Source organism: Aphis gossypii, chromosome 2 (assembly GCF_020184175.1).
Source record: "Aphis gossypii isolate Hap1 chromosome 2, ASM2018417v2, whole genome shotgun sequence".
Taxonomy (NCBI): Eukaryota; Metazoa; Arthropoda; class Insecta; order Hemiptera; family Aphididae; genus Aphis; species Aphis gossypii.
The window spans coordinates 70,790,381-70,803,434 of record NC_065531.1 but is presented as its reverse complement, the minus strand read 5'-3'; the positions used below and the strand labels follow the sequence as shown (position 1 = coordinate 70,803,434).

General features: G+C 26.9%; 2 protein-coding genes across 4 annotated transcripts in view; one reads left to right on the top strand and one right to left on the bottom strand.

Annotated features, from left to right (window-relative positions):
* The window catches only part of LOC114123117 (lachesin-like), a 180,714-nt gene that overhangs the window by 64,105 nt on the left and 103,555 nt on the right, over nt 1-13,054 (bottom strand). The gene's annotated exons all lie outside the window — the stretch shown is intronic.
* Nucleotides 3,558-10,207, top strand: LOC114123115 (membrane-bound alkaline phosphatase-like). The gene is made up of 6 exons (XM_027985977.2): nt 3,558-3,825; nt 7,616-7,836; nt 7,932-8,306; nt 8,372-8,564; nt 9,137-9,589; nt 9,806-10,207. The coding sequence occupies exons 1-6, from the start codon at nt 3,753-3,755 to the stop codon at nt 10,087-10,089; spliced, it is 1,599 nt and encodes a 532-aa protein (XP_027841778.1). The 5' UTR covers nt 3,558-3,752; the 3' UTR covers nt 10,090-10,207.

Below are 13,054 nucleotides of genomic sequence, written 5' to 3'. Positions count from 1 at the left end.
TCTGTATATTATAATATTACAACTGTACTCTGTAGCAATTATTGTATTTTATTACTATTCATTAATTTATAGTAGGTACATGTTATATAATAATTATTATCATTAAATAATTCATTGTTACTGTACATGGAATATTACAATTATTATCGTAACACTAAATCTTATTAAAACAATATAATAATATAACATATAACTAGGCATTTCCTGTCAAAATATGAATAAATTGAAAAAAAAAACGACAAATAATCAGGCGGTTGTTTATGCGCTATTGCAATAATCACGCAATAACAAGGTTGGAGGTTCACGCGTGCGTTGTCATTGTAATTTTCGTATGTCTCATTAGAATATACTCACCACGATATTTGTGTGTGTAATATATTAATATATATATATATATATATATATATATATATATATATAGAGAGAGAGAAAGAATATAGATATTAATTTATGCATACGATCTAAACAACGTATTATTTTCATTTTGTGCCTAACCTTGCTCTTAGTTGAGTGTATTTTTTTTTATCAAAAATGTCCCTCCTCCGGTAAAACGTTATCGTCAGTATTGTCGAGATAGTCCTATTGAGTTTTTTTTTAAATTAATTTTTTAACAATTATATCCCTTTTCTGTGATCGTTCTCCTATCAACCTATCGGTACTATGCGATCTATACTTCAGCAAAAGCGCGACGTGAAATGTCACAGCGACGGAAATTAGATGCGATGACGTGGATCGATCGAAATGGTAAATGTGGAATGTAATATTAAATAGGTAAGTATTATCTATTTATTTATCGCGTTCTGTATATTATATGGAGTATTATATTTTGTAAATTACTTTTTTTGATTTCCATCACCGCGATTTCATTGTTGTTCCCTTTCATATAAAATAGAATAACGTGTGTTCTTATCAGTTATAACTTGCTGAGCCTTCCTAAAGTTATAATGAAGAAACTTAATTCACAAAATTTCCAAATTAAATGTTTTTTTTTCTTCATAAAATATATTTTAAAGCTCAACAGTCAATAGTAAATATTTACACATTATTTCGTGGAATAGAAGACGTAATGCCCGCAAAGTTCTATTTACACATCAATAAATATATTGTATGGTTTTAAAGTTGTTAGGAATTGTCCGGAGAAGGTATTTACGAAAGAAAATTTTCGGAAAACCCAATTTTTATAGGTGCTAAAACAGGGATTTTGAGATTTACAAAATTTTTGTTTGTAAATGGTTGCTATTGGTTTTTAATAATAATTAATTGTTATAATAAAGTAGTAAATGTATCAACACCTAAGTCAGGTAGTTATACCAACTATATAAAAAACCATAAGATGGCACATTATTGTATCTAATCCACTGTAGTAAAAAAAATTGATATAACTCTGAAACTTAAGGGTTAGAAATTATAAACTTACGTACCTACACATCTCGCGGGGTTCTCAATACACCACAGGTAAGGTTACTGCTTGTAAGATCATGAGTCTCACGGGTAACGCCAAGCGAAACGGTTATACTATAACATGGCTAACTCACTGATAAACATAGAGCCTGAATAATAATAGATCGAGGCTCGCAATTTACACGGTACATTCGTACCACAAAAAAGAGCAATAAGAAAGCATTTTAAAGTGGTGCTTGCACACGTTTTTTGAGATTCAAAATGGTCAATGACAATGTTTTGAAAGACCATTACCGTAACTAAACCGTATGCTAAAATAACAAATTAAACAATGTTTAAATCATATTATAGAATTGGCATTTTTAACGAGCAACAAAGTGCATGGGGTCAGCTAGTTTTTTTTATATATATTTGTGTTGGTTTTTGTAAAATTCTCTGTTTAGCAATATTATTATTATTATTTTTTATATTTAATATTTTCAAACTAGTGTTATTTTCTATTTCTCAATTTGTAAATTATGAACGAAATGATTGGATGAATCCATAAGTATAATGTACACATCATTAAATGTCGATATAGGTACATACAATTTCTAAAGGTTCCTTAATGTTTATGTATCCTTTTGGTTTATATTATTATTTAAATGTTGTTTTATAAATGTATTTTCAATCATTAAGTGTATAACTCAGATATTTAAGGAGACTATAATATTACGTTACACTTGTATCCACGTGTTATATTCGAAAACATTAATGTTTGTGAACATATTTAATTTACATAATTTTAAGTAGTTAAGAAAATAATATTTTTAGTTTTCTTTACTCTTATGAATGAAAACTTATATATTTTTTTATTTTTATATTCCAAATCAAGTTATTATTTGGGTGATCGATCAAAGTCAAATTTCAAACAAGTAATTTATTAGTTATAAATATTTTATGTTTACAACCGTAGTAATCAACATTTTAATCAAATTAATTTATGTTAGTCAACAGGTACAACTATGCAACTTCATTTTACTCATCTAAAATTTAAATACTTGTAACTTATAAACTTATTTATATATAAATTAGTTTAAAATGTGAATATAAAAATAATTAACATTTTTGAAATAATGAGTATTTTACGATAAATGGATCACCTGGCATATTAAATATGTACAGAAAAGTAAGATAAGTTAATATTTTTATGTTTTATATATATGTATATATATATTTGACATTTGTTTTATGGGATGTAGGTATAAAGCCATTAAAGTGTTTTCTTTAAATTAACTAGAATTGTGTGAGATCATAATTTGTAATACAACATTTCAATGACTCTAAATGTTTAAAATAATCATTTAAATGTCGTGTAATATATACATTGAAATGTTTACAATTTAAATTCAGTTAAACTGATGTGAATATTTTGTGTTGTACAATTTTAAGATATGTATTTCTTCAGACAAGGAAAAATACTTTTACAATGACAGTAGAATTGAATTATTCTGTTAGTACAGTAGAAATCTCTTAACGCAACATCAAAGGGATCACATAATTTGTCACATTAACAATAGGTTGTACAAAACGATGCACAAAAACATAAAAAATTCAGCTGGTACTTAAGATTCTGTGTGTATTATTCGGTATAGTGTGTTAACCAATGACGTTATAATTTATGATTAATTATAAACATTTATGCAAATATTTAGTGTCAATCTAAAAGTAAAGTATATATACATAAAAACTGTATTAAACAACACAAAGTTTAATTGTTGATAATATTATAGTATTATGGTGATTAAGAACGCAGACTATAAAAATTCGGTTTCCGATGGCAATGGTGATGGGATGGATTTAGTTTAAGCTTTTAATTATTGTCAGTATTTTAAAAAAAAAAGCATTATCATCAATGCAGATTTAGGTTTAAGTACCTTTTCCCGCTAGTTGTTGCGACATAGATGTTAATAATATATTATAGTACGGCCCCGTATTTTATAGCAGAGATTAAAAAATTGAAACAAATACAAATATTGACCTTATCCGCATTACGTGAATCAATAATGATCTTAATTCAAAATGCATCACTTACACACCAAAGTATGGTACGTACTTAACATATTTATACAATTTTATGATGATTATACTTTGAAGGCACGCCGAGATAAAATGGTTTACAAACGTACGAGATATAATATCCTACTGCCACGCTGCGGTGTATTTAAGTACGCTGTTTCGCTCGTCGGTGATACATTCTGAGGAAGACGGTTCTACTTCTATCTTCACCTTTGTCTCCGACTTCGGAGCCGAGTGTCGCCGCCCACCACAAACTATATAAGTTTGGCGACACGTCCGTCAACCCATCAATCATGTGGGCATTCGTCGTGTGTGTTTTAGCTTGTGCACTACAGGTGTTTATAGCCACCTCCGCTCAGGAATCAGGTTAGCTCGTAGTTGTTTATTTTATTTTGTTCACCGTAAATTTATGACATTATATACTACGTTTTATAACATAATGATTCACAGTTTCTCGCACCGTATAGCCACAACGTATAGGTAATAGTTTTATTTGTATAGAGTTTTGGTCATTGATAATAAAAATACTATTTTCATAGGGTTTTTTTTTTAACCTTGCTTACTTCAGTATAATATTCCTATTTATTAGTTTTTGATATTGTAATAATATTTCATCAGTATTTTTTACTTGTTTAAATTTACACTGATATTATAGAACTTTGAATGTAGGCAGGTATAAATATGATATTTTAACATTGGTTTTACATTGTTTATGTAAATACACATGTATACATGTATATATATATATATATATTATATTACAGACTATTGTGTAATAATAATTTGTTTGACTATTTGACTAATGAAATAAAAAAATTCCATGATACCTTTTATATTTATAACATTTATTATACGACTGCACGTTTTGAATTATAGTAAGTTGTTTACGTATTTAAACAAATAGATAAATACCTTCATCTTTAGTAAAATATTTCGTCATTATATGCTATATTACATCTCGAACCTAGCTAAAATATTAGGTATAGTAAAGTAATACTTTATGTCAAAAAATATGTTCAAATACAATTACTAAATTCAAATTATCAAATGACTTTTGATGTGACTTTTGATTGGTACAAGGTTAATACAATACCTACACCATAATATTATACAATATATAATGTTAATAATATGTAATGTTGTGTATAATAATATTCAAATTCATCTAAATAAATTATAAAGAAAGTATTGTAATACTTAAAAAAGAGCATTAATAACTATTATGGGTAGAAACAGAGTAGGTATTTTAGAGTTAAACTGTTTATTGTATTGTGAGTGAGTAGTTTGGTGGATAGTATCATTTAGGATAGAGGCGGTGAAGATGAATTAAATGTTTTAGATAGTAAATTGGAGAAATATTTTTTTATTTTTTTAGTTATTTTGTCTAGATCATATATTTCAATATTGGATTAATACGAGTAGGAATTAATGTTATACATATTCGATTTTAAAGTTTATTAGATTAGTCAATTGAAATATTAAACATTTGAATTATAATTTAATCTCAATATTAGATAATATTATATTTTTCTTTCCAATACCTATACATATATATTGCATATGAAAAATGATTTGCAAATACTCCTATACATAAGATACAAGCATACAAGAAATAAGTTTAAAATGTTATTTTCATCGCGATAACAATAAATTATACGTTTGTTAAAACAAGAAAGTAAAATCCTACTTCGTTAAAAGATTTGTTAACATGTTTTTTCTTGTAAGAAAAACATACGAAATTATAATTAATGGTTGACCTTATACATTCATTATGTCATTACGACAGGAGTTTGTTTATTGTTTTAAATTTTATTTTCTCATAAAGAACTTGAAAAATATATAAGACGTTAACAACTTAGCAATAATGTATGTAATTGTGCGTATACTAATAATATTATTATTATTAGTTCTTTAAAATAACTTTTGTAAAATAATAATAAAAAAATATTTAAACATATTATATTTCAATAATACGAACTATGAATATTTATAGTAAATTAGTAACCATCTATCTGATATTATATTTTCTATTTTCTAAAGACACATTTAAAATATAATTTTACTTAAATATAAAAATCTATAGATTAATCGTAATTTGGGATCGGTAAATTTAGAAATGGAATTTTCGTTATTTTATATCAACGCATACAAGAGGTTTCTTCTTACATTTTTTTTCATAATATAAGCAGAATTATAAACATTATAAATCTCACTAATCATTAATCTTAATGATTGCTTACTATACGATAAACGTTTGTTAAAATGAAAACTTTAAATAAATGAAATAATATTTATATTAAACATAGCATTAGCCGTGTTTAGGAATCAAGAAAATGAAAAATGTACATTTCAATTTTTACGTCAAAACTAACTATAAAATATTATTATTATTTATTAATTAATTTTGTCGAAATAATAAAATAGTAAATATTTTAGATATACCATTTAAGAACGGCAAATTAAATAAATAGTATTATAAATTAGTGCATAGGTATTAAAATGTATCCGTCAGAGTTAAATACATGTAACTAAAACTGCTTGTAGGTATAACTAAAAGTAATTCCATCAATATAAAATCATTGATTTCTATTTAAAAATATAAAATATATGATGAGTTTCAATTCTTTGTAAATCTTTATAGTATAATAAACAATACATAATACACGTGTATTTTTATCACCTACAACGTCTATAACACGTTTACAGAACGTAAGTAGGTAATTGTTTCCCAATGTTCATGACTTTTCACGTAGTGCACCTCACATTGTGATTTGTAATTAATTGTGTTACTTCGAGGCCCCATTATTACGTATGGTTAACACACTGTTGTGACCAAAATATAATAAGGCAATTAGAATTATTCGTGATCAAAATAAATAACAATAGCAAAAATTTTATTGTTAGATATTTATCATTCATTCTTTTAGATTATATTAGCAAATCTATGAATTTACTCATTTTACAATTATAAGTTTTTTTTTGAATAATTATACACGTTTTGTAATAATAAAAAATTTTTTTTTTTAATTTCAATATATTTTCCGGTAGGAAAAATAATAAGTTTGGTACTTTTAGGAGGTCAAAATTAAATATGACCGGTTCTTTCCACAATATTTAGTAAAATAGAATGAATACAAGGTTTATCATAATTAGTTCATATTGGAGCTAAAAATCAACAAAATTTATAAATACATACATTTTTTGTTAAACATTTTAAGTTTAAAATTTTAGATACATACTAAACGAAGAATAACAATTTTAGTGATTTTTTGGAAAAATTTCTGTTGGAATTTGTAACTTGTACGCATATTATTGTATACATTTTATGTTATCTCTTATTTATATCATAAATATCGTTCTACAGTAAGTCAATAGAATGAGTCAACAGTCAATAATATATAATTAATAAACAATTATAGTAATTAAGTTCAACTTTGAAAAAAAGGAATAATAAAATAAATTACTATGCATAATATGTGATAAAATATACTTATTAGTTAAAATGCTGATTTACTGTATTTGCAGAGAACCATTTTTCATACACTCAATAATAAGGTGTGTATTTAACACTTCCTGAACATCGGAGCAGTTACCTCTTTGGATAACTCTTATAGTTCAAGAGTTTTATTAACTCCAAATTAATAATGTAACTAAATCCTCTATAAATATTTCGTATCTTTTTTATAGCAGTTATTAATTATTACGTGTTGTGTTTAATGCTTACGCTGTTAAATTTTATTTTGGGCTTATAAATGACTTAAAAACCAGGAACTTAGTAACTTAAATATCGATTTTATTCTCTATTTATTATTATTATAATTGTAAAATAGAAAATATAATGATAAGTTATTGCTTCAAAAATATTGTAATAACTAAGAAGAATGGTTCAATATAAGACCATAAAAACATTAATTTAGATAAATAAAATAGTATAAAATATCTAGTATACAGTAATAATAATAATAATAATAATAATTTGAAATTGAGTAAGTACCTACCTACTGAATTTGTAATTAAAATAGTATATTGATATAATTGAGACTCGTATGTACGAGTTACAGCTATACTTTAGAAAAATAAATATCACCACATTATAATTAATACTAAATGTAGTTTGCTTGTAATATTAATAATTAAATAATTCATTTTTTGTTAGATTCTAAATTTTGGATTGAAAATGGAAAACGAATGTTGGAAGAAAGGTCAAAATTAAAATTGCGAACAAACCAGGCAAAAAATGTGATAATGTTTCTGGGAGATGGTATGTCATTGACCACATTGACGGCTGCTCGAATATACAAAGGTCAGTTACAGAACACAACTGGTGAAAGCGAACACTTGAGTTTCGAACAGTTTCCGTTCACCGGAATATCAAAGGTAAGAATATAATTATAAATCAACTGTTATAAAAATCCAAACCGTATAGATTCTTAGTTTTATATTTATAAAATCTGATTTATTTACACGAATAGACGTATTGCGTCAACAGTCAAGTAGCCGATTCAGCATGCTCCGCTACAGCATATTTGTGTGGTGTCAAGACTAACAAAGCCACGATTGGAGTAACGTCTAATGTACTCTTAGGAGACTGTCCAGCATCGGTGCCCGAAGAACATCGCGTGACTTCCATAATGCAATGGGCGCAATGGGCTGGTAAGGCAACCGGAATTGTAACCACGACCCGGGTCACCCATGCATCTCCAGCAGGTGGTTACGCACAAATCGCACACCGAGACTGGGAATCTGACAAAGATATGATAAAAACATCCGGTGGCCAAACCAATCTCACAGAGTGTGAAGACATAGCTAGACAGCTAATAACAAAAGATCCGGGTAGAAATTTCAAGGTTTGTTAATTGACCGTTTAAACTTCTAGTGGGAAATATGATATTTAATTTGCATCTTTGTGTAGGTTATCATGGGTGGCGGTCGTGATAATTTTATGAAACAGGGAATAAACTCTACGGGCAAACGTAATGACGAAGACTTAATACAAAATTGGAAAAATGACAAAAAAACTCGGTTTGGTGATAAGGTCGCGAAGTACATAACGACCAGAGAGGAACTAATGAATACGGATATGTCTAAAACTGATTTTGTGTTAGGTAAGACAATTTTTTTACTTTCGATTATTTGATTGGATGAATGTCACTCAAATAATCCTCATATATAAAAACAGTGTTAATTTATTTCACTCCTCAACCGTTAATAGTTAAAAAATATAATAAGTCTAATATTGCCAAAATTACAAATAAAACAATTTGCTTCTTTTAGTTGAGTCAAAACCAAAGCCAAGATTTTATATATATATATATATTGGTTTAACGTATGATGTCTGAAAGTGACACTTGACTCATTTTTTTATTGTCCCTTTTTGACCTAACTACAAATTAGAAAATTTACGTTCAGTAACATTTATTTTGTATTGGTAGCTTTTATATTGCAAAGAAATAACCTACTGTCAAACTTATAATTATAAGATCATTATCTGTGTTTGCAAGTACTGTACAACTATAGTGTAGTAGTTACTTTAGATGAAACTGACTCTAGTCATCTGCTCTTATCCTGCTATCTATTAAGAACGAAGTAGTTTACAGCGTAATACTCTATGAAATATTTGTATATATGATCTAAATTTTACTGTTTATTTTATTCACCCGGCATTCATTTTATTCAGGACTTTTCCACCAAAGTCACTTGGACTATAGATTAAAATCCAATTTCGAGAAACAGCCTACGCTGCAGGAAATGACCAGGAACGCTATTCAGCTTCTCCAGAAAGAACCGAACGGCTACGTTCTTTTTGTAGAAGGTGGTCTCATTGATAAGGCTCATCACGCGACGTGGGCGAGAATTGCTCTCGATGAAACTTTAGAATTTTCAAAAGCAGTGTCGGATGCTGTGGCGTTGACTAGTGAAGACGACACATTAATCGTGGTGACTTCAGATCACGCGCATACCATGACGATGGCTGGTTATCCTAAACGAAACGAGAATATTCTCGGTTTGACAAACTCAATTTCCACGGATAATATGACGTACACGACCCTGAGCTACGCCAATGGTCCAAAACAATCCTTCACAAATGATAGCACTTGCCATAGAATCAACGTAACAAGCGAAGATTTAAGTAAATATACTCAACTTATTTTACTATTAATTTTTTTTAAATCATATATTTTATGTGATTTATTGATATTATATTTTTACTTGTTATACATTTTATGATAAATTATATGTCATAAAATTGAAATAAAAGTTATAACTTACAATAAAAATATTATAACAACTTGATCACCGATATATTTCATGCAATACCAGTGTACTAATTAAGTTATTTTTTTAGAAAAAATTGACTATGCATATCCAAGTCTAGTTGATTTAGAGGATGAGACTCACGGAGGAGATGATGTTATGGTATTTGCGAGAGGTCCTATGTCACATTTATTCACTGGAAACTACGAGCAAAATCAAATTGCTCTTGGTATGGCAATGGCTGCTGGTATTTCCACGAATCCACCAACTTCTACCTCTAATAGCAGTGCCATTCGACCTTTTAACTTAGCTGGACAAACTGTTTTTGCAGTATTGTTGTTGGGTCTCATTGGAATTTCACGGTCTAGTTTATAAATCTCAAAAAAATAATATGACGAATAAACTGAATTTTATTTGTAAGTTAAAAATATTATTTAAATTAAATATATATAAATATATACACTATTAAATATAATCAACATTTTTAAATATATATTTATTTTTGTTGGTTTAAAATCACTATTTCATTTTAATTGTATCCTTATAATTTTATATTATCATGATTTTTAGTAAATAAAAAAAAAGACTAAAAACAAAACTTAATTCACCCCATATCAATTTATTTAAGTTGGAAAATAAACTATAAATACCTTACGAGTTTCAAGAAAACTATTGATATATATTTTTGTATTGATAACGGTCAAATAATTTTTGTGTTTATAGAAGACAATCACAAATCACATTCATTTTTATGTATAATTACATATATTATATGTGTATTGTGTATAATATTTCAATAGTTAATACAAATCACATGTTGTGTTATTATAACATAATATATAATACCTTATAAGTACATATAAGTAATTAAATATAGTAACGCTTGTTGGTTTAAGTACTGAGTTGTATTTTATAAATGTGAACAACCACCGCCCGGAGTACTTAATTTACGTAACGTAACAGGTATTCAGCGGAAACAGCTACTTCCGACCACCGATCAATGATGAATAGTTAATTTCTTGTTGAATATCTTATAGCCCTATGGTGGATTGTTCATTGGAATTTCGATACCTACCTCTTAGTGAATGTACATAAGTTAATTGTAAACACATATTTAATGGATAATAGGTTTGATTTTTAATAGTCCAAATTTTAATCTTAATTAAAATTATTAGTTTTAATGAATAGTTTATTTCGTGTGAGAACTTCTCCCGTATCTTTTATGTAAGCTATGTCACAGTCACACCCTATATATTTTTGATAATACAATTATTCAAAATATTATTTTTGAAAATTTTAAACATACTTAAGAGACCACATTTTTAAATCCCTGAGACTTAAGACACAGTGTAAATTATATATTGTGTTAAAAAAGAACAAATATTACAATGGTATAATAATACGATTTTAAATATTTTAATATATTATAAAGTGGAGTATCCTGCAATGGTACATGATTCTGTTTTTTAAATGAAAACCTTCTTATTATACAGTCATTTTTGAATTATTTAACATTCTATACTAAGGATAGTAGGCTCATGATAATGAGTTTAGAAAATAATAGATTATGGGGACTAAGGTATTATGATCATTTTGGTATTTATTTTCATTGATTTATCAATGTTCTTCATTTAAAAACATGTCTATCAAAAATAAATATTATATCTAATATTACATCAAATATTCATTTTTAAGGGATATTATCCTAAATATTAAACATTTTAATAACTAAAAGCTACTCGTAAATATTTTGAATTAGATACATTCAAATTTTCAAAAAATATCGGCTAAAAAGCTTATAGTAAAAAAAGAGGTTTATAAATAAAAAAAACTAAAGTTTATATTACAGATCACTTCGTTCTGTATACGTATTTAAAATCGGTTACTTTTATCATTGTAACATTTATGCATTTTAAACACAATATATTATTTTTGTATTATTTTTAATTTTGCATTTAATAAAGTCTTCTATTGTTAATTTACTATAGAAAGGTTTGCAAATTCGAGAAAAAAAAAAATAAAATCTTAATGAATTTAACTAAATAAAAAAATATGTCAGAAATTTTCGAAACGTTTTAGAAATCGTGTGCATTGTGTTGGTATAAAAAAATAATTACACTGCAAATGCAAATGCTAGATTTAAATCATTTCTCTAGCCTAGTATTAAGACCTAGTTTGTTATTTAACAAATGTCAAAAATGAGTACCTAAACAGTTAGTTTAAAATGTCTATAAGACAGCACAAGTTTTTGTTACTTTTTCTTAAACAAAACAGACGTTATTTTGACTTACGACTTTAAAAGTATTCTTTATATAACTCCTAATAATCAGTAGCCCTTTGAACTATACAGGTTCAGATTCCTAATACACTTTTCTGCACAAAAAAAAAATCTTTCTTTGCTTATTTTTCTCTAAATTTTCTCCTCCAGTCGAGATAATTTCACTTTGATTATTAGTTTATAAATAGAGTCCTAATAAATATTCTCACATAAGTAGTCTCTGTTCGTGACAGCGTAATTTTCATACCACGTTGTAAACGTATGTGTACATATTATTATAATATTTTGTAAGCGACACGCGCGATCATCCAGCACATAAATACATCTTTTAACCACCCATAAACGAACGAACTAAAATTTCGGATGACAGTTACACAGATCTCAAAATTTAAATTGAATATATTTTTTTTTCGAAGAATTCACCTCGTTTTAAAACGGTGGCGTATAAGAATAATACAATCATACATTATACTAAAAAGCTATTGGATTTTAATTCGAATCGATTGAAAGTAAAATAAATTTTTTAAATCGAATTACTAGTCAATACAATTATTCGCCGTCATATTAATCACAGTTTTTTCACAGCCGTGAAAAAAGTTCGTCTGTCACAATATGTCACAATATACGTCAAAAAAGATAACATTATCTGTTGAGTTGATCTGTTGTTGAATAATAATCCATAGACAACGATGACATTTATATCTTCTACCTACTTTGGTAATTAGTTTCTGAAATAAAAATCCTCCCATCGTCACGAACAATTAACGGCGCAAATTAAAACTACACAATTAACATAGGTAATGAATAAAACAACAATAAGGAATTTATGGTACTCAGATGTAATACAATTAAATGGTCCGTAAACGATAATATTTATTTGTAGGTTAAAATTATGATTTATAGTGACATATGTAGGTAAAATTGTGATTATTATTATCAAGAATTTCAGACCTAATATTTTGATGTGCAATATTCAGTTCAATATTTTTTTTTTCATAGTGAAATTTATTTTTTTTTAGTCGAATGGCTTTAAGTTAAACCACATGATATATTAATATATAT